Source organism: Anticarsia gemmatalis, chromosome Z (assembly GCF_050436995.1).
Source record: "Anticarsia gemmatalis isolate Benzon Research Colony breed Stoneville strain chromosome Z, ilAntGemm2 primary, whole genome shotgun sequence".
Taxonomy (NCBI): domain Eukaryota; kingdom Metazoa; phylum Arthropoda; class Insecta; order Lepidoptera; family Erebidae; genus Anticarsia; species Anticarsia gemmatalis.
The window spans coordinates 8,690,059-8,713,038 of NC_134776.1; the positions used below are offsets into that span (position 1 = coordinate 8,690,059).

Consider the following 22,980-nt stretch of genomic DNA (forward strand, 5'->3'; position numbering starts at 1 on the left):
CAAAAGTTATATTATGATGCATCACTAAGAGGTACCTATATTTATTTGGAATGTAGAATGCGCCATAAACAACCACAAGTACAAAACAATCTGCTTCAAATGAAATGTCATTGTTTGAAATTTCAATTGGAACCACACAATTACGTTCGAATGCGAATAACTAGATATTATTATCAACGCTGTTTTGATAATCATAATGAAATTGTTTTGCTTTACATTTCAATTTCCAGGTAGGTATTATAAAATAAATAGGCGTGAACATATTTTAGAACACGGTATTATTTAACAATATTGCTATATTCAGACGCAGTGTTGAATCAATTAGCACCAATCTGTCACGGTTAGTGTAATAATTTCATTAATTTTGGGCTATGAAACTCTTTTAGGTAATTACGGTGTACAATTAATTCATAAAAGCAATTAGGCAAAATGCTGAATTATTTACTAAAATAAAGGATAATAAATGCGCTGCATAATTTGCCTGCCTTTGCCTGTATAAGCTGCGTAAATTGTAGCCTCTAGAGTTGGAAACTTAGGTGTGTTTACTGTTGCGCGAGAGTGGTAGCTCCTCGGTCGGCGGTGGACGGCGTCGCGACGTGCACGAAAGCGCGTGTGGGCCAGGCCGCCGGCCGCGCCTGCTCCATGAGCCCCAAGCAAGAGGCCGCGCTGCTGCCCACCACGCTGAACCCTCGCGTACTCGTCGTAGACAACGAATGCACCGATATCACCTGCAAATGTACTGCATTATAACAAAGTATGTACTTATTAACCTTTAAAACATATAATATGTATATATACGGGTGTACTTGTGCTTGCCTGTGGCATCGTACGTACCGAATGAATGGACAGTAAATAATTTTTAACATAGACATTTTTTTCAGATGTCTGACTATAACAATTTGACCAAAATTGTGGCTGAGCTCACCAGTTCGTAAACGATCAGTTAAACTTTAGCGCGACATTTTATAGATGGGTGGCCGCTTAGTGATATTTGAGCTGAGCGTCTTCGCGCAATTGAGGCCACGTAAATAGTCTTTTGTTAATTAAGATAGCAGTCTCAAAGCCATATCAAATTTCTTGAACAACTTGGATACTAGGTTAACCACTAACCCCATGAACAGATGAACCAGTTATATCAGATCAGATCTATTTTAATGCGCTGTACTTAGTATTTTTTTAACCCATTACTGTCCCACTGCAGGGCAAAGGTCTCCTCCCAAACGAGGGGGAGGGGTTAGGACTTGAGTCCACCACTGTGGCCAAGTTTTTATCAAGGGTTGGGGACTTTGCATGCCCTTAATAAATGATTAAACAAATTTTAGGCATGCAAGGTTTCCTCACAATGTTTTCCTTCACCGTTAGAGCAAGTGATATTTCTAATACACACATAACTTTAAAAAGTCATTGGTGTGTTGCCTCGGATTTGAACCTGCGACCACTTGCGTGGGAGGTGCCAACTTAAACCACTCGGCTATCACTGCATTAGTATTTAATTATATTATTTAAATAATCACAATCATCTAACAATTTGATCGATTCACAGCAATCAAATAACTAAACTCACATTTGGATTTGAATCGCCGAATTTTCAATGAATTGTGCAATTAACGCTATTCAAACACAAAATGCAATGTGGGAACCTTTTGACAATATTTTCGTCTACGCTAACTACGAGCTAGAAACATTTTTAGAATTTATTTCAACCTCATATTAAAGTTACTGAAATATCCCGAATTTTCTTTGAACTACATTTCGATTTTCTACGTCGACTTACAACGTCGTCGTGGTCTTAGTTCAAAAATAGTCGGTCCGTAATATTCAGCGACAAAATTATTGAGATTCAATATCTGTCATGAAAGTCACTAATTCGGGTCCGGATAGAGTCTGCTGTCTGGAACCAAATGTCCTATAGCGGTATTGACATTGTGACGTGCCACGCGCCGCGCCACTACCAATCACGGTTAGGGTTCTGTTGGACACTAGAACTATCGCTTGAATCACTTTAACAATATCACGTATTTCAATTTACATTTAACATAAAATAAACCGACTTGCGCTTCTGTATGTGATAACGACGTAGAAGTGAAAGTAATTCTCGCGATAAAAACTCTGTAAAGAACACAAAAAAAATAAACAATAACGTACTTTAGATCTGTGGTGTAACAAAGGGCGACTCTCCGACGATGAGCCGTCTGCATCGATATTCCTGCTCTCATAATTGCGCGCCATACGAAGGAACACAATCATAGCTATCGCCAGCATCGTGGCATACAAGAAGAATTCCGTCGCCTGCAACATTTTACAACACTCCTATAAAATTCAAATTGAATTTATTTCCTCAGCGAACTGTGCGCGGTCGAGAAATACAAAATGATATAATTCTCCGATGAAGTTGCTCAAGCCTACAGGTGCAGTGTTCGGGGGCGATAGATAAGTTGAGCTGTCACTTCGTAATCCAAGGTGTTATATTTGTTGACACTGACGGTCTCCAGGGTACAAACTGCAGCGCTGTTTAAATGAGTATATGGCTTTAAAAGCATTATAAATTCAAATAAGCTTTTGGTGACAAACAGCGAGCTGGTAAGTCGGTAATGCGACACAATGCGAATGCAGAATGTGTTGTTGGATCATTGTAGTGGCTGTTGTAGCGCCGGTTCCCAGCGGACAACTATTTGCCATTGAAAGCAGATGTACACTGATTGATTTAGCATACATCATTCACTTACTAATATAAAAATAAACGATGGAGTCTCAATCACATGAATATTTTTGTTATATTGATAACGGCTGGTGCAGTCGAAATGACGCTCAAGTATTTGCAAACCTTTAAATATTAATGAGACGCGTACAAGCCGTGGACGTCAAAAATATTTATAGAGTTATAAGAATTATATTATTTATAATATCATATATTACTTACTTTTAAGTGTATTAACGTATGTTATCTTATTAAATGAGTGCGTTCATTTTATACAGTTATCAATATATCAAACGATGTATAAATAGAGTCTGTGGTTTTCCTATTTCCGCAAAGATGAATAAAAAGTAAACCAAGTGCAGTGTACTGAGCGCATATGATGGGTTTTCTAAGAAGTGTCTGTTTATTATTCACTAGTTTCTAATATCAGAATATTCACATTCGTTGAACTTATTATTGAGTAGTTGCTTTTTAGATATTCGTGGAACATAACGCACAATAAATTCAAATGGGTACTATTTATGTCATTATGCCTATTTAATTATATTCATATTTAGTTGACAAACAACACATTGTTTCATGGGAAGCCGTTTAGTGGCTGATAGCTATTCATGCGGAATAGTTGTAGTACTTATCACAAGTTGGCGTATAAGTAAAACGTGAAAGCAGCCGGTAATGTTCGCACGGGGATGAATAGCGTGGACTATGTTTAAAACTTGTACTCGCAAACGAGATATAGAAAGCTGTGCGGTTAACTTGAGCCTTTCATGTTACCTCTGATTTAACGAACTACTAATTATTACCTGCGGCAGAACGATCCTCAAGTTTTAAACTTATAATAACGTGCACACACATCATTAGGACCACAGTCCGCAGGTAACACCAGACGGTTTGGTTTTCACGCTGTTTTACTATTGACTCGCAGTCTGCGCTATTTCAACGTTTCATTCGTTTCATCCGGTGAAGTGGAAGTTCTACTAATTGCAAACGAGCCATTTTTCCTTTCCAGTTTTTAAATAATGTAAAACGACCAATCCTCATTTTACCTCCCTAATTTGAACTTAAACTCAAATTATCCAAAGGTTAGTCATAGAATCGCGACATTAATTTAAGAATTTAAATAATAAAGTACAGAATTGCTTGGCGCTTTGTATAACAAAGTTAGTTGGAAATGAAAAGTAAATCAAATCGATGGAAAGGTCGAGTTAAAAGCCTGTGACGTACGGACAGACATTATAAAATTATAAGGGGTCTATTTCGGTCCTTTGACAGGACCCTAAAAAGAATATAACATGAAGACCATTAAAAGTGTTCACTGAGTATTTTACACGGTACCGAGGGATTACCGCCTGACCTCTGCGACCCGCAGGGAATCATAGTAACTTAAATGACAACTTGAGACTTAAACTGACTGAAATATTATTATAACCTCTGATGTTAATACGTAATTCGATGTTCACTTGTGAACTGTATTCTCACTAGCCGTACTCGCAATTTCACATGCGTTTACTATTATTTTATTCCTAATATATGTATAAACTTAGCGCCCGTTTTTCTAAACTTTTCTAATTCATGCTGAAAATATAATTCTTTCTGGAGGTATATTTTTAAATTTTGTTTTTCACAATCCTACAAACTCGTCTATATGTCAGTGCAAGTTCTCGTTTACATCGGTTAGATTACATCAAGCAAAAAAACTATAACGTCGTTAATGGCTTATTATCATGTAAATTTCGAATTTATTAATGATATCTTGTATAAATGTATACGTATTTAAAAATAAGCAAGCATTCAGTTACGAAATAGCTAGATGTTTTTTGCAAAGTGGCGTCGTCTCGTAGAACTACGGCGTAGCACTTTGCTACGGACTATTTACCATCGAATAAAAAATGTGTACAGAGATAAGAAGTCAATACGGGTACATTTTCCTTGCTAATAAGCTATCTAAGTTAAATATTTTAGTTGCAACTTTTAAAGTACAAAGTTCCGCACTAAAGTTTATTTAATACAAATTTTATTTTTTTACTTTTATCTTTAATCGTAGATTTGCAAACAAGGAAAATACGTGTTTTTTTATTTTCGCTCAGTTGAGGTAAATTTCACAAAATATATTTTTTACTGCGTGGCTAAATCTGTGAGCAACAAAGGAATGAAACATTCATACGGTGTACTTCGTTACGTAAAATGTGTAGAATGATATTCAATTTATTAAAAGATAACTTTGTTTATTGTGACAATGACGCTCATTACTTAAACCTGTCGTCAACGAAATAAATGCTTTTATTATTTTACAATTTCTACAAGCCCACGTTACTTGTACATGAACATAATTTTGATTTTGAATCTACAAATACTTATTTCTTCATTCAATATAGTTCTGCTTAGCAAATTATCTATTCGCTTTTAGATGTATTGGCCATAGTAATTTCGTGTTCTCTGGCATGTATCTTATTAGAACAAATCAGAACACGAAATTACATAGCGAGCAGATGAATGGATCTATACAATTATGTATGTGTTACTTTTTAATGCATAATGTAGTGTATAACTATAGGTTTTAAATGAATAACAACATATACTTTATGATAACCAAAATTAGCACCTAGGATGACCTGACAAATATTTCAATGTAGGCAAAGTCAGTGGCCGAAGCTAGTTATAAAGTATGACAAAGTAATTCAACGTCTCAGCTTAGGCAGTCCCCAACGTCGGCGACCGTCACTGGTTAAGTGGCAACATAAAACCACCTCTCCAGTTGCATTTTACCGGCAGCACTAATAAAAACATACCTAATATATTTATAAGTTACTAGCTGACCCGCGCAACTTCGCTTGCGTCACATTAGAGAGAATGGGGCATAATTTTACCCGCTTTTGTAACATTTTTTAGCGGTACTCTGCTCGTTTTGGTCGTAGCGTGATGTTATTTATAAGCCTATAGCCTTCCTCAATAAATAGGCTATCCAACTCTTAAATATTTTTTCAATTCGCATCAGTAGTTAGTTAGATTAGCGCGTTGAACCAAATTTACAAACTCTACAATTTTATAATTTCAGTATAGATTTATAGTGAAATATAGTGATTATTTACGTGAAATCATTTAAACATAACGTTCAATTATACAGTTGAATAGACCCGTTTTGTGTTTGAAACCGTAACGAGTTCTGGTAATCCGTTATAATATTCACGCACTAATTATACGTATTTTTGTTGCAAAAAACACCAATGGTTATTACCAAAATGAATCAATTTTGGTAACTCACGTTTCTGGTAATAATAGAGGTGATCATTATAATATTAAATTTGTAAAATTTAATACCGTAATCCATCGTAATGCCGAAATATTTATGATTCAATCACCAGAACATAGTTTAATCAGGTACGAGTTGTTGCTCCTATTTAATTTAGAGAAATATTTTGTTGCAAAAATTAATAAAATTATATGATTTTGAATAAAAAATATTTTACTTCTAAATTAAATGTGAGAAGAAAAATAAAAAATAAAAAGTATATGTTAGATAATGACCGAGAGTGTCTTACGTGATACAAATACGTTTATTAAATAACCTCATTATATTAACTAGCTTACAAAGACCCGATTATCCCAGAGTATTATTATAGCGTGAAAGCCGAACTAACATAAATAATCTCCTTCGTACAGTACACGTTAATTACTTATTTTCCTTATATCCCGTAGGGTGAATGAACTCCCGTACCTGCGTTCAGAGTTGAACTAGCTACGCGTCACGAAGGCTCGAGAAAATTCCCTGAATTTCTTGCCTCCATGTACATACAATTTCTGAGAATAATAGGCAGTTAGTATCAAGTTTTCTTTCATTTAATGGGCAACCAAAGGCCACAAAAGAAACGTCTAAAAGTAAAAAAACCGTTTATCTCAATAGCGTACTACTTACCCGTGATTCAAATAACTTGGCTTGCGCTACAAGAATTACGATCAAGTTTCCGAAAGCCACCGACACGTACCAAGCGGCTATTGTTATTGTTTTCATACTTTTCGGCGCCTGAAACAATTGTACATTTACACTTTATTGTTAGCTGCTTTATTCGTATTTGTTGCATACCAATTTGTGTATATTTCATTAAAATACTCGTTTTTAACCGCCTAGCGCTGAAAGGTTTCTCAAATATTTACCTACTGAGATAGAAGTAACTAATTGAAATCGTTTGCTAACCTGATGTTATAATAATTCTACGTTAAAGCCAAAGGTATGTAGATATATTTGTGAAATGTAAAACTAGTTTAAAATATCTGTTTTAAAAAGACGAAGCTTCATTGTCATCTGTGCAACTTTAATCTGGGTCTAACTCGATATTACCTGAGTGAATGAGAATTCGAGGCCGGACACAGCGAACATAATCTCAGCAATGGACACGAGCAGGTACTGGGGCACTATCCAGGCAAGGTGCAGTTCATTGGGAGGATTAGGCGCGTGCAACACCGCTCCGTCCAGGCGGCCCATGCGCTCGCGGACACAAAGGACGTACACGCCACCCGCTCGCACGTCCCCCTCGCCCGAGCCCGACACCCCGCCGTCCGCGCTACTCGCTCGCCAACGAAATCTGAATACAATGTATCAATCAGCTTCAGCCTGCCTCTATCCACCTTTAGAAAGCATAATTGAATTGAAGACTGAACCCCTCGTGTGACTAACAACGCAGTATCCGTGTCCACAATGTGTTTTCTATTGTGTCAGCTACAACGCCAATCAATATACGTTCTAACTACATTTTAACGCTCGGCACAACTCAGAAAAGAACTCAATGACATTTTCTATTTTCATGACACATACCTACTTTTATTGTATTGAGGGTTACCGAGCAGAAAAACAAAACGGAAGCAAACGCTTTAGATACTATTTGAATATTTTACAAAAAAATATTTTTCTGCCTGTTAAATATTTGAATTTTTCTTCAAATAAGTATTAGAAAATGACATATTTTTAATCTTTTTATCATTTCCGGTTATTGGAGGTAGTAGAAACTCAACTCTGTAAAAACCTCATTCCCGCGAACATCGAATGAATTGGCAGCCACATCCGCAAACTTAACTTTTCAACTTACGAGACTTTTCCAATCAAAAGTAAGTATAGATTTATTTTTCCCTTTGCCAGGACATATTTGAAATGCTGGACAAATCAGTACATTGAGTATTAATATTTAAACTTACTAAATTTATATTTATTAGAACGTCGCACAGATGTCCTCAAAGTTAACGAAAAAAAATGCTGGTTAATACCAATCGACACACTGATATAAATTATATACATATATAGTGTGTAGACTGTAGCAATATTTAATGGGTGGGTGCAGGATTGACGTGAAGCATTAGCCCTGGCTGAACAACAAGCATTGTTTTCAAGATTCGCTTTTGTATCGATTGACGCTGAAATTAGATACTCACTAGCTCTTACCAGCGGCTTTGTTCGTGTTCCAATACATCTCATGATAAAAGGCGATCTTATGTTACTTAGAGATAATACAGAATGCATGTTTCTGTCGGTAAAATACTTGTTTGTACGCTGTACATATTATTTACAATCGGCTTTGTATGATCGGGGATTATGTTCGAATAAATATTAAAGATAGCTCTCACAGCAAGAATAGAGCTTCAGTTGTAAGAACTTTGAAAAAACAGAAAATAAATTTTCCAACACAAAGTGCAACTGGGCCAAACATACCTATTTGTGGGTCACACAAAAATGTTGGAGAAGAACTGAACCATAAACCTTGTGCAGTGATTGCAGCACGTTGACCACATACTATCTAAAAATTTAGTTGCCGAGCATTTCTGTCCATTAATCAATAACGTGCCTAACAGAGTAAAACTAAACTGTGTGTGGGCATGGTCCTGCCCTTTAAAACGTAGGTACGCTGCTACATGTGAAAATAGCCTCGAGTTGATTTTAAAAAGCCAATAGCTTTCCCGATGTGAAATCTTGTTAGGACCCCAAGTTAATCGATTGACAACTAGATTACTAACATATCGCTATTGGCGCGGATTGGCACCAGCGGGCGGCAGAGCATTTGATTATAACGCCTCGCTCGCCAACGCGAGTTTGGTTGGGGTTGAAAAATTTAACTTTTTTAAGGGAGGTTTGTCGTTTTGGCTATGACGCTCCCTCCTTTTTATATTTTCTCTTACTTTTGCTTGCGGCTCGGAGCGCGTAGTTTTATTTTTAGTGGCCTATTACATCCTTCCGGGGACGGGATCTATCGCTCAGCAAAGTTAATAAACGGTTAACCAGAAAGCTTACCAGTTCTATGTTACAGCTACTTATTAACGAATATTACAACAGATTTGTATTTTATTCAAAACGTAGGTCGTAAACCCTGGCTTAGCTAATTAACTTCTGTTACCGTGGCAACAATTGAGTCTTCGTGTTTCGGAGGATCAGGAGATAACAACGCTGCTATGATATTGTTACTTCAAACTTTTAGGTTGTATAAATTGTGGCGAATTAGAACAAGCACAGTTTTACATATACGTTGCCCACGACGCAAATGAAAAGGCAACTTTACGATTTGAATGTAGCCAGGGTTTTCTCGTGGACTGGTCGTACGACTAACCATCGTAAAATCTTGTGTACTATTTAAACTCAATTTCCTTACGTATTAGGCTGTCTTTGATGCGACGCCATTGTTATCTCTCCATGTTCTAAATTACAATCGGTACGGTAGGATCATGCAGTGCATTGATAGATAAGTCCGACCTCAGACTGTGAGCCAATCAGTCAATTGTTCTACTGAATGTATTAAGTGATTAATATGGTGCTGTCCTACGGAAATCCGAAGCCATATCACTTGCAGTCAAACCCGAATTGAAATGGAATATCTACTTGGATAGTGTGATCGGTATCTATTTATTAACACCTATATACCTCACAACTCAACTCTTGTGTCCTTTTTGGGATAAAGTAACCTTTATCTTCCTTTAGTACATAATGTTTCAGAGCTTGTACTATATTAATAAATCGATTTAGCTCCTTAACATAAAAGGAAAAAATAAAATGGCGCTGGTTTATAAGTATTTTGTTTCAATGAACAAACGTTTTACAAAACATTTCAAACGCTACAATGAAACGAAAGCCTTTGTCATATTTTTTTTTTGCATTTTTTAAAATTGGTGTTAATTCTCAGCGAACTTGATTTGACTTCACCATCGTATTTATCGATATTTATATAGAAAAACACCTCGACTGAAAAATTAACCTGTAATATTTTACTCTTTTAAGTGATTGGAAAAAAATGTTAAGCGCGATTAAATGCAAACGATGATATGAATAGTATTGAGAGTTTGCAATCACGTCATTGACACAGTCCATAGAAAACATGTATAATAAATAAATATCATTGGACTACTCACACACGGTCATTTGATTGAAAACTAAGCGGAGCTTGTACTATAACCAAATAACTGATAATCATACTTATATACTTCTAAATACATACTTATATAGATAAACTGATAACCAGGCTCAGACCAAATACTCATGCTCATTAAACAAAGATTTTTCCCGGGTGGAATTTGAACTCACACGCGGCGCTACGGTTATTGCGACGAGGTGACCACGTTAACCACTTTAAACGTGTAGTTAATAATATCGAATTATAATATATAATAAGCATGAAAACTGACTACATTTTCGAAACACGTCACACTCATTCAGGTGCACGCATCGATAAAAGCTCAAAGCCGCCCTTGCAGTTTGTCATTTGCGTCATTACCTCGAGCTGAAATTGATAATTATAATTCATAACTGAGCAAATAAATTATTTGTTAAACTGCTACACTATAGGTCAAAGGCTTTCCTTCCCTCCTTCCATTTCCATCTAAATCGAGACCAATCTTTCACTACAGTCAAATGATATTTCACCAAAAATATCAAACCGAATCATTATATCAAACCTCTGCGTATACTACCGAGAAGCTTGAATTTACTAGAAAAATGTTTTCTACGTTTAAAAATGCAAAATATATTTTCTAAGAAGGTAGATCCGTACGAGTTTTTATAGTTTGCACTCACTTGCCAGGTTGTAAACACATGTATGCAGATTCACCGATGTGGTCCACCGGCGCGTCGGACACGTAGTAAATGTCACTCAGTCTTTTATCAGTCTCGACGGCTATCGACACGTTCTTATTCGGCCCCGTGTCTCCCAAGTAAACTACCCTGCAAGATAAATCAATATTATTACCAAATTCATACTGTAAAGTGCATGCGGTTACTGAATGCAACTTTATCACACGCTGCTTAGATTTTAACCGCTCCCCTAGATGTGTGTTCCTTCGTGCTGCTTATTCACACCCAGCTATTTCATCGTCTCTTAAGTCATTTACTCCATATGCTAGTAATTATCACGCCTCGAAGTCATAGGAATCAATAGGTACTGCCTTAAATAGATTACAATATCTCCAGACAAAATTACTTCAAATGGAATAACAAAACTTAACCCGCGCGTGCTTCCATACCGATAGACTACATAATAGTTGAATGTACTAACTAAACTATATTATACAATAATAACAGAAATAATACCAACTTCAGTTTAGGCTTTCCAGTTAAGGACTTGGTAAAAGGGTTCGGATCCATAAAATACAACGCTATCTGATCGTTGGAATTTTGTCCAATCACGACAGGCATGAACTGGAAATTAACACGACTTGTTAGTTGCCATGTTTTTCCTTAATTAATGGAATATCACAGAAACTCGCCAAATATTCATTGTGCTAGTGACGCGTAACCATGTTAATTAAATGGAAGCAGTCTGTTTATTCGTGAGTTGACAGTTTGACAACACACTCAACACAGAACAAGTGAGAGAGTAGAACTGCTCAAACGCTCAGTTACAGATACGTCACATGTTAATCAATCAAATGCTACATCGACTTCCAAGAAAACGTCGCTGCGCTTAGAAATTAGCAAACCTAAATTGAGATAAACATTCCAATTCATTAAATAAATTAGTCACCATGTTCCTGAACTATGCATACTAACAGTAAATTTACCCAAGTGTGTTTTTACTTGTTTAGGTCATGTCGACAACTTGAACAAATATAGATAGATACCTCTTGCAATTTAGTGCCGAAATGATAGAATGCGTCGTTCTAGTTCTATAACTAACGCAATTTGTTCCTAGACTACGGCAACTGGCATCAAAATGAATGCATTGGGGAATCTACGCGTCTGTGTCGCTGTGTCGTTATCCATACATTACTGCAGGTCTGGCACCCTCGTCGTGCGACGAACGTACTGTAAACCGACATGACATGGCCTTTGTGAAAAACTACCTTTAACCATTGACCGATAATTGACATTTTACCATTGTAAAGGGAATTGCGTAGGCTATGAAATATGGAACCGTCAGTCATGGGGCGCGCACAACCAATTACGGTGCGGTTTATAGATAAATGTATATATTATGACGCGCACTGAGAGGGCTTAAGTGAAATTAAAATGTGAATGATATTGCAGTTTATAACGAGTGATATTTTTTTATTAAAGAGTTGAGTTGAGGCTTGACACAGAATTTTGAGAAGTTTTATAAACGTTCAAGTGAAATGTTTCATACATCTCTCTCTATCCTATTACTTGCATGATGAAACAAAGGTATACTGTTACATTTACAATAAACTGTTGCTCTAATTGTTACTTGTTTTTCAGTAAAATGTTTATGCCATGTTAAAAAATAGAATAAAATACAACACAGTTTGTAAACGATTTTGTTTTTATTAGCAAGCTCGGATCGGATTGCGCCAACCAATTATCTTTATAGTCCATATTTGCTGTATCAAATTAATCAAGTGAAGTAACACAGATTTTTTTATTACTGGGAACGATAATTGCGTGTTATTTTCCCAACGATTTTGAAAACAATTACGTTCAGACTACTCGGAATTGGAGCATACCGTAAATAGATATTTTATTTTATATTTCTTTAACTACGTTAAATATATATCTCGTATTGAATCATAATGTTTATGAGAAGCCAGGAAACAAAGAAATAAACATATAAAGTAAATAATGAGGTTATAAATGTTTTATTAACAAACAACTGCGTCGCATTTACGTGTAAAGATATTGCTAAACATACTAGTTTTAAATTTTTGCAACTTCAAACGGGAAATTTGCCAAACAATATTGCATCTTTATAAGTTCATCCAGTTCACATTTTAAGATAGTAATCCGAAAACAGTCTACACTTTACTGGCCGTAATAGATACATGCTTTTTACGTACGGCATGACTCGTATAAAATTTTCGAGTGACGATTTTAGCGGTGTGCAAAATACACATCTAAATTGATTTTATTAAATCTATGATAATACAAGGCTTTTATATATAGGTACCTACTAAGTAAAGTTGCTGTGAGCCGATGTACTACACGGTCAGCGAATGTAATGCGTCACTACAAACACTACGAAAGCGATAAAAAAGATTTTCCTTCTATATTTGCGATACGCGTAGCTGTCAGTGACGAAATTCCAGAGTTGTTCGGATTTTGTCATTTTGCCGTTACGTCGTATCATCGCTTTCGTCGCTCTGATAGAACCACCGGTCACAAAGAATCCTCTTTGTATCGTATTCTCTATGACAAACAACTGCAACTTTACAGCAAACACACGGCAACTCACACATGATTCCAACAAACTCAACTCAGCTCTCGGCTTCCAACTATTGAAATAACAAAAAAAATCTCTGTTTGAAACACAATTTAGCGATGCTACAATATAATATCCACGAGCATTTTATATAAATACACGGAATTTTATCATGAATTCTTTGCTAGCACAAAGCTATTAAATTGCTTGCAGTAGTAATTGAACAAAGTAAATTAAACATAGAGCAATCTAGAAACAGTATTATGTTATCCTTTGAAACGATTTACCTCTCAAAGAAGTCTTGGCTCTTAGTAAACAACAGTTTAACGGTTTCAGATATCTTTCTGTAATACTTGGAACCTCGACACGATATCTTTTGTTTGAAATTGTATATTCTCCTCAATAGTAGATACTAGATAGATAGGTACGTACGTAGCACACATATGAATTTTTAATGGTAGGCGCATATTTTAAGGTATATATAAAGCACTTTTTTTGCTTGTGTGAACACGATATACTTTTTAGTAGTAGTAGAATATATTTTTCTGTAGTAGTTTACACAGAAGCCGTTGGAAGTTAGGTATAATATATCGATGTATGAAATCTTTTTTTACAATTGACAACCTTATTGCACCACGTGCATTTAAATAGTTTTTAAAAAGGTCTCCGACGTGTTAAATTATGAGGTCATATCCCAAATCAACTTGAATATTGAATATTCTGACGAGTAATAGTAAACCGAAGCTCATCGGTTGCAGCGATCTATTTTTACTTTTTTTATTGCTTTCAATTCTGAAAAACCGGTTAGCGTTAATCTAAAGCAAATATGAATATTGATAACCGATACCATTCCAGCTACTGCTTTCAATTCGTGTTTGACGAGGTGTTTGTTCATGACCCTCCCGGCGCAGTTGACGGGGCAGACGGCCGTGACGCCGTACACACGGTAGGGCAGCGGCGTCATGAGCGCCGTGCCGTGCTGGTCCACCGCCGCCACGCCCTCGCCGCTCACCGACAGGTCCACCGTACAAGCCAATGTGTTCATTATCACCAGACCCGTCTGATGCGACCCCGGTACTTGCAGCGTAGATCGCTAACAAAACAATTGAATTTCAATCGAGACACTCAATGCCTTACCGCAGCACACGAGTAAATATTTCAATACAAAAATATCAAACGACGAAATGAGGAAGAGCTGCCGTTGGTTTTTGATCCGATTTGCAATAAGTACCCTAGTTCGTAGACGACACAAACGTACAGAGCTTACATTTATTGCATTTTGTGTTTAGTTTACCTCTATGCCAATTTGAAGGATTCCAGCAGACATGAAAGCCAGTGCTGCGAGCATTCCTCCGATAAACATTTTCTGTAGAGGGGGCAGGTCAGGTAGTAGCGGCCAGGCGCCGCCCGGACACACCGGGATCATCAGCAGCACCATAGCAGGGTTCATCACTTGTAACTGGTCCGGCATGAGGGTGATGCCGAACACTTCGCTGCGCAGTCTTGAAGCTTGAAATGTCCAACGAGAGCCCTGCAATTACTCACTTTGTAAGATACCGCTGCTTATAAAGATATTTAAATAAATCTTAACTCCACCGAAACGAATAACTCAACTTGACCTAGTTACGTGAAAACATATAAAAGTGAGGGGTACATATCTAGCAGAGAATATAAAATGTACGAGTTATCAAAAGTATTTCAACGTGCTTAAACTCTTTAGAATTACGTCGACGTGGAACACACAGACAACTGTAATTGAAATGAACTCTTGTTAAGGAGGCTTAACTATTTTGTTGAATGTTAAAATAAAAATCTGTCATTTTTATGAAGTAAATTATATCTACAATAGTTAATACCACAACAATCGATTAGTTTTTTCGTTATGGATAACTTCGAGCCTGTTATATCGTAATGTGTAAGCAGAAGTGTTTGAAATACGCCTGCGTTTCGCCATTTCCAAATGTTAGTCCAATGTAATAGGGGGCGAGTCATATACCGGGGACGTTACTAAAGTCTGGGGGCTATTATTAAAAATAATCTAAAGTCGGTATATTAGAAAGGCACAATAGTTCTACCGACCGACCAACAATCGTCAGTCAGAGCTTCGAGACCATCGATATGTGCTTATATTATTTTGCTTTTATATGTACCTGAATGAAAATATTTTTTACCTGCTGATCGAAGAGTGACCAGAAGATAGGAACAGGCAGGTACAGGTACAATATAGAGAAGACCACCTTCATGTCGGCCACCAGCTTCTCTCCGTATCGTTCCACGGCGTAGTCCAGCCAGTGTTCGCACGGTGGTCCGTCGGTCTTAGGATTATGTTTGATTCGTCTTCCGAAAGCGTACTGAAAACATTAAACTTACACAATGTGTTCGTCATCACAACTGTTACAATCTCGCCCAGGGTCAAGCTCAGGCACGAGACTCACGAGCGTTAAACGTAAAGCGCACATACATTATGTATGGATTCGTGTTACACTAACAATGTTGCCAGCGTCGCGCTGAGACGCAAAGAAAGGTCTCGCGATTGAAAACAAATACGACGGCACCGCCTGTTGTTCTTCAATGGATTTAAACAGACTACGGTGAATATGTTCGTAACAATATACTTTATAAGGAAAATGAAAAAGACCTGAGTATGACATTTTCATTAATTCCATTTGCGTGCCTCGTGTACTAGTTCTGAAACCTATAATAATAGTATCGCGAGCGCACTTACTCGAGGGTTCGCTTACTTACGTGATATTTCTAAGAATTGAAGAGATATTACAAATTTATTTGCAGGATCCAATACAACAAGGGGCCAGTCAATTTCCGAGACGCTCATAAGACTTTAAAGTAAAACCTGAAACCTATTAATGTCTACGAGCTCGTTCCTGTTATGACGTAGGGTATTGCAAACATTTGTGCAGTTCAAACCAGAGTGAATAACCGGGAAAAGAATGGTAGTTTTAAATTACGATAGCGGCGGATTTCAAAAAAAGAATATGGTAACGTAAACCGCATGCACACCTTTACATACTCCACAGTTTTCGATTTTCGGTTCCATTATAATCCGGTATTTTTCGATACCGCTATATCCCGGTAAACAAATAGAGATACCTACCACCGGAGTTAGACAAAAGAATGAGCTGGAAAACATTGAATACGTTGAAACATGCGCCACGTTTCAACTTGCAACCTGTCGGTATATGTATATGTATGCAGATGCATCAAATACGTTTGATCACTCTAGCGGCCGTGCCACAACTTGTACATATTCCCTAGAATTTTAGCACCGAACTGGTTAATCGGTCAATCAAATGTATTTTGTAGAAGTTGATGATTTTACAACCCTTTAAATCTATGTTAGTAGCGCTAGTTATGCCGCTTGTTACTCGGTCCTTGGTTAAACGCCTAACTATGGTCTGAAATTAATTGCTAACCTTCGCTATAATTTTAATAAATGAAATAACTTTTCATTAAAAAATATTGTCGTTATATAGGACTAGGATCTCTACTGCCTGCAGATAGATTTGGTCATTATATTTTATTGCAAATAATAAAAACAATGAAGGCTGAGTAAATTTAGAGTACATCTCAAACAAGGGTTGTGTAAACTAGTTTTCAGTTGCATACAAATTAAAAACCAGCTTCTATTACAAAGAAATATAGTTTTCATTGTAAACACAATCAAACCCTTTGAGTGCAGGTCGGAGGTGCATCCAAAGGGAAAAACACTACCCTTACTGGTTCCCTCGTGTATTTGTGGTTTGTTTGACTGTGGTTCTACCCGTTTGTACGATGCACACGGGCAATTTTCTCTAAATCGTCCGTTTGATGAAGTAGAAATTCGATGCACTTGTGCTATCTATACGTCTATTATAAACACAAAAATCTGTGAGAACATTTTGATGGATGATGGTTAATCAATCATGCAAAACTAGGTACCTTCTAGTTAAACGTATTTAGAGAAAAGAGATCGGCAGATTTCGTACAGCTTAAAGTTTGTGTTGTTTCGTAACAGAATTTGTACCACTTATTAAGGGGACTAAGTCACTTATTTTTATATGGGAGTATTATTTTTAGAAGTCCGGATTAATTAGAAAGTATTTGTTTATTTAAATAATAATTTTTGGTCCATGGCTTATATTTGTTGACAACTAAAGAAAAAGAAAATCTCATGAGACGTCACTTTTCGTCTGACGTCTACGCATCCGCCAATTTGCTGTTGTTTTGAATTGTGGTTTTGACAGCATCTGAGCAATTTAGCGAACTATCGGGGCTTCTAAAAATGGACATAACTTTTACCTCCCAACTTTTAAAAATATAAGAATTTTAAAATAAGCTTGTCTATCATATTAGCTACCAATTAAAACAAAAAGTAAACCTAAACATGACATTTTATAAGCTGTACGAATTCTTCATATAAACCTGCCGTTCGCCTTTATGTGTAATCTAGAATACATACGTCAGAAAATGTATAGTTAAGCCTAGACTGTGGTTATAATTTAATTAATTGATAATGTGGGACTGAGGTTGAGTCTCAGTACCGAAAACATAGATGTTTAGAACTAAACAAGTGCTATCTGGTTTTGAGGTCGAATAAATCATTTGAGAAAGTTAATTTATCACCTTCAGTGTCACATCAAATGGAAAGACTCGATGAGATATAGAAGATAGTTTTAAAAGCAAAAGTTGAGCATTAAGAGGTAATAGCGTTCGTTAGATTGTTTCAGACTCCAAAGTTACGCTTCAGTGAGTTGACGACTGAAAGCTCCACGAGGGTTCTAATCTCGATATGTGAGAAACGTCCACCTGTGCCCGCCATACTCGTACATACGCCTACCCCGTAGATATTATAGCACCTATGCCGTTATGTAAATATTTTATTTATAACTTTACGCCTCATATCCGAAGGTGTACTTACCGAAATACACCCACTATCCATTTTATATTTTTGATAAGACCAACATTTGACTAGCGAGCTGTTTGTCCATCGCCAAATAGCGGTCACGAACCAAACTGTAGGACTACAGGGATCATTTATGCCAAACTCAAGAAACCATTCCGAAATCTTGTGTTCTCATCAGTTTTATACAAAACCGCTTGAAGATTCAGTTACAACTAAGCAAATCAATTATTTAGTATCACAAGATATTCAATAATATAACTGCTGCCCGCGGCCGATCTCTAATTGTATTGCAGCCCTATGGGGTGATTTCTCAAATAAGTGAAGCGTATAATATAATGATCGGTAAGTGGTAAGGTCAGTCTGCCAAAAAATCTCCCTACGCCGCCATAATAATATAACGACTCTATGGGGGGTAATCGAATATGTAATGCAGGATTCCGAAATGATCATTATGTTGGTAATAAAAATCATACAATGGAAACATGAAGCTTACATTTGAAATATATATGTATATATTTCAAATGTAAGCTTAATGCTATTAGAACATTACCATATTGATATTAAATACATGTCAAATACGATAATTTAATTTTGGTATATCGGACATTATTTCTTACATTATTTTTTTCCCATTAAGACTCCACAAACTTATAAAGCAAGAAGAACATTGTACCACCGATGATTCAATAATATCTGCGATCTAGTGTAATAACCGCCTTTTGGTATTTATCAGTCTCGAGATGCGAAGTCAGAACTTCAGCTTTTGTATATTATAACAGTTTAGAAATAAATAAGTGATACCTTGATTCTTCGATATTATATCAATTAGTCAAGATAAGCAATATTAATTATTTTCGAAACACAAATAAATGAAGTAAAATATTGATTGGCATCACGGACGGCGCTGAAAAGTTATGATCAATCTATTTTAATGGCTAATTAGTCTCTGTCTATACGGCAGGCAATCTAGCCGCTTTTCAAAAGTTTATACGTGGAAATACTTTTACTGAAACAGTGAGAATAATACGAGGGCGGCTTTGCTTGAAAAGTCGAATAGATTAATATTGACAGACTCGTGGATATATCTGAATTTATTTATGGTGGTCTATTTCTTGCTTGAGAGTTGATCACGTGGAATTATCGAAAGAAGTCGGTCAGCCAACTATTAGTGTATTTTTAAACGTACTCCAAATGTTCCAACGGGGCCGTACAACTGTCGAAACTTTTCGTTTCATGTAAAAAAGGCTATTCCCAAAGCTATGCTTTCGTCCGTACTCATGTATTTTTGTTTTTGAAAGCTTTTATTTAAATTGCAACTGGAATGTACCGAACTGGATAACGTAGGGTAGTAAAGTTTCAAAAATGTCGTTAAAATATAGATGTAAATTTTCACTACCCCTTACTCAGCTAACGTGTTGAATTGAACCCTCACTTCTGTCATATTAAGTTGTGGTGATGTGGTAAGAGAGACATTGCTTTTAATTTAAATTTGTTTTGAATTTTTGAAATATATGTAAACACGCTTTTTCTTTATCCAGCACAGTACTACGCACTGCTCACGTAGCTCAAGTATCGCTATAACATTGTTATCTTTATAAGTACTCAGTGGATCAATGGATTTCCATTAAATGGAATAGATGTTCGAGACTCATAGATTTTTTACTGTTAATAAAAGAAAATACCTGGCTCGAGTTTTATTTCCAATATAGTTATTAAGTATATTTGTAGAAAATCATATTCATTCTGCATTCGAAGAATTAAACATCACACTACAGTGGCAACTACTTACTTTCGAATATTTTCATAAAAATATTTTTTATACAAACAAAATAATATTCGCTGTAGCCTCCGGCTAAATGGTGCAAGTTACAAAGAGCGACTCGTGATAATTACATAAAAGAAACTGTGGCTCGAGCTCAAAATAAGCTTTAAATTAATTGTGACTAAGATTCTACTGAAGTTTCGTGCATTTTATTACGCCTTACTTTGCCGCGCCACAGTGGGTAGACTAGGACTTACTCTATTCCGCATTTTGTTTTCTAGATCCAATATAACAAAGGACCATCCTATTTCCGTTAGTTTCTGAAACGACATTGAAGTAAATGAAATCAGGAGGCTGTTTACGACGGAACATAGTTATATTTTGAGGAAAAAAAACGTAATTATCGTCACAAAAAATTGGACCTCCCACTTAAATAGTTGTCACTAATGGCCTCTCTTTATAGGGCTAAAGATACCAAAGAACATCAATCATAACAGATATTCTCTTTTTACAGTCTATTGCGCAAAAAAACTTGTGAAAGGGATGTGCACGGCAGCGGCTGGGTGATGATTGATTCGTCTTACTCGCGAGGCTATTGCCGTGATGAATGACGCCAAATATGGACCTCTTTAGAATTATAAGGCACATTTCTGTGCCATCTATTACCTGCGAAGGAAAAACATAGTGCTGACCGTGTAATGGACCGCCGTAAACATATTAACATGATAAATAAACTCCATTAGCTGCCCCGCAGCGGCACGGATAACCAAACGGATAATACTGTATAAAATACGACAGCGATGACTTCATTCAGTTAGGTTGACAGAAATCCGTTAATGTATCAGACATGGCTTGTTTGCCGTGTATTCCAGTACATTATTCCCTGAAGTAATGTATTTGCAAAATATTTATAGTCAAATATTAGGAATATTTCGCAGTCTTAAGTTAAAATAATGTTTGCTAAATTGCGGACTACTTATCTCACAGACGCGGATGTTCACGCAAGCTTTCATAAGTTAGTCGAGGCAGGTTTTTTAAATCTACATATTCTCGCGAATGTCTGCGCCTGAAACCTAACTAACAACTTGTAAGTTGTTAACTTCATAGTTACGAAGTGTTCGCGGCTGTTATTCACGCTAACATTATAATCTTAAACATTTATTAAAGAATTTTAACGTTCATTTTGAGAAGTGGGAGAGTCTCGTAAAAAATATGGCTTGCAACTTGAATTATAAGTACTTAGATTACCTGATACAGGGCTGTTTTAAAATAATTTTGAAACATGTTGCAGAAATAGAAAGGTTTGTTTTTCGTTATGAATTACTACACGGCGGTGAGATATGATAGGGTATTTATAACAGTACAATTTTTAACTTAGACTTGGGTGGATAAACTACAAGATAGATTGTATTTATTTCTTAAATAGGACTTATTTCATACTGATTGAAAAAAAATACTACTTTTGAACATCGAGGGCCAACACAACAAAACAAAAAATTAGATTCAAGTAGTTTACTTGAATCTCATATTGAAGGTATATTAAAAAAACACTATTTGAAGAAAACATGCCCTTGCTAATAAGATTTTTTTAAACTGCGGAACCGATAATCCTTTGACACACATATAAATTCACTCTTAAATTCGTATAAGATATATTTAACTTATTCTACCATTTTACAAGTACTATCAGCAGCGTTATCGGCTATCGTACATACATTTGTAAATAGCCCTCTTTGTAAAATATGCTTCAGTAGAACTATGGCGGGGGTTGAATAGAGTTAGCAAGTTATGTGGCGAAGTTTCGTTCACGCTTTCAATTATACAGCGGAGGCTTTAGTACCTAGAGGACTGTGAGTTAGTATTTTTACAATATCCTACATACATTTTCCTTTAAAACCTCCCGTTCTAAGATTCGCTCATTTGTTTCTAGAAAAAAATGAGAACAAAGCTTAACCAGAAACGAAACAGTCGTTTTTTTTTATGTGTGAGATTTGAACCTATGCCCTATAACGCAGAGCAATGGTAGCGGCGTGACAACCATTTTATCGATGAAAATAGAAAAATGACTACCGTATTTAGCTTAAAAGTATTTTCAAGATCATTGCGTATTGTTTTTTGACCAAAAGCAATAATTCGATTCAATATACTCATCATATTTTAAACTAGCAACTTCGCTCGCGTCACAAAAGAAAGAATGGGTGAAATTTTCTTCGTTTTTGTAACATTTTTTACTGGAACTCTGCTCCTATTGGTATATATAGCTTATAGCCTTCCTCGATAAATGGGTTATCTAACACTGAAACGTTTTTTCCAATCGGACCAGTAGTTCCTGAGATTAGCGCGTTCAAACAAAGAAACAAACTCTTTAGCTTTATAATATTAGTATAGGTATGACAGTTTATACATATTTAAAAGAAATAGTACAAAGATGGTATCTTTTTGACGGTAGCAAGTTATTATTCGTTTGGAAAATAAATATCTAAATGTATTCTGACGTCATAATTTTCACGAGTAGTTATTTTATACATTTCAGTTCCTGCACACTTTTTGATAAAAAAATATTTACATATTTTTACCCCTTTTGGCAATTTATACAAAAGTTAATGTCAATGGGAATGAAAAACGGTATTTCTATTCTGTTTTAAGAGTGCCGCTGACGCATACTTTAAATAGCTAGAATCTCTGAAGCACGTTAGTCTCGAACTCTCAAACTTCTAATGGCTACTTGTCACTTTCTAACAAGATTATAAAAGATCGGTCACAACATTGATCAGAAATGTATCTTCAAAAGTTTTTCTATAATAAATTCCGAATGTAGACAATTTTTAAAGCCAAATTCATAAAGTTACGGTTGTATAAAAAATCTGTTCATATATCTGGCGAAGAGAGATAATGATTACAACTCCTACAATATAATTTTATGAAGGTTGCTTTAATGTCACCCGCCGTTAGTAATATTCTAGTTTGGGTGAAAATGAGTGAGTATACTTTGGTCTGTTGA

At 36.1% G+C, this 22,980-nt stretch overlaps 1 protein-coding gene across 1 annotated transcript in view; it reads right to left on the bottom strand.

Annotated features, from left to right (window-relative positions):
• LOC142986152 (solute carrier family 15 member 1-like) overlaps positions 1–22,980 on the bottom strand; it is a 32,472-nt gene continuing 9,492 nt past the window's right edge. Inside the window, exons 7-15 of the mRNA XM_076134440.1 lie at positions 15,489–15,668; positions 14,612–14,848; positions 14,165–14,410; positions 11,260–11,363; positions 10,743–10,889; positions 7,035–7,278; positions 6,612–6,719; positions 2,146–2,289; positions 1–728 (exon numbers count right to left, since the gene is read on the bottom strand). Coding sequence (XP_075990555.1) covers positions 543–728; positions 2,146–2,289; positions 6,612–6,719; positions 7,035–7,278; positions 10,743–10,889; positions 11,260–11,363; positions 14,165–14,410; positions 14,612–14,848; positions 15,489–15,668 — 1,596 coding nt within the window. The 3' untranslated portion in view covers positions 1–542. The remainder of the gene's footprint in view (positions 729–2,145; positions 2,290–6,611; positions 6,720–7,034; positions 7,279–10,742; positions 10,890–11,259; positions 11,364–14,164; positions 14,411–14,611; positions 14,849–15,488; positions 15,669–22,980) is intronic.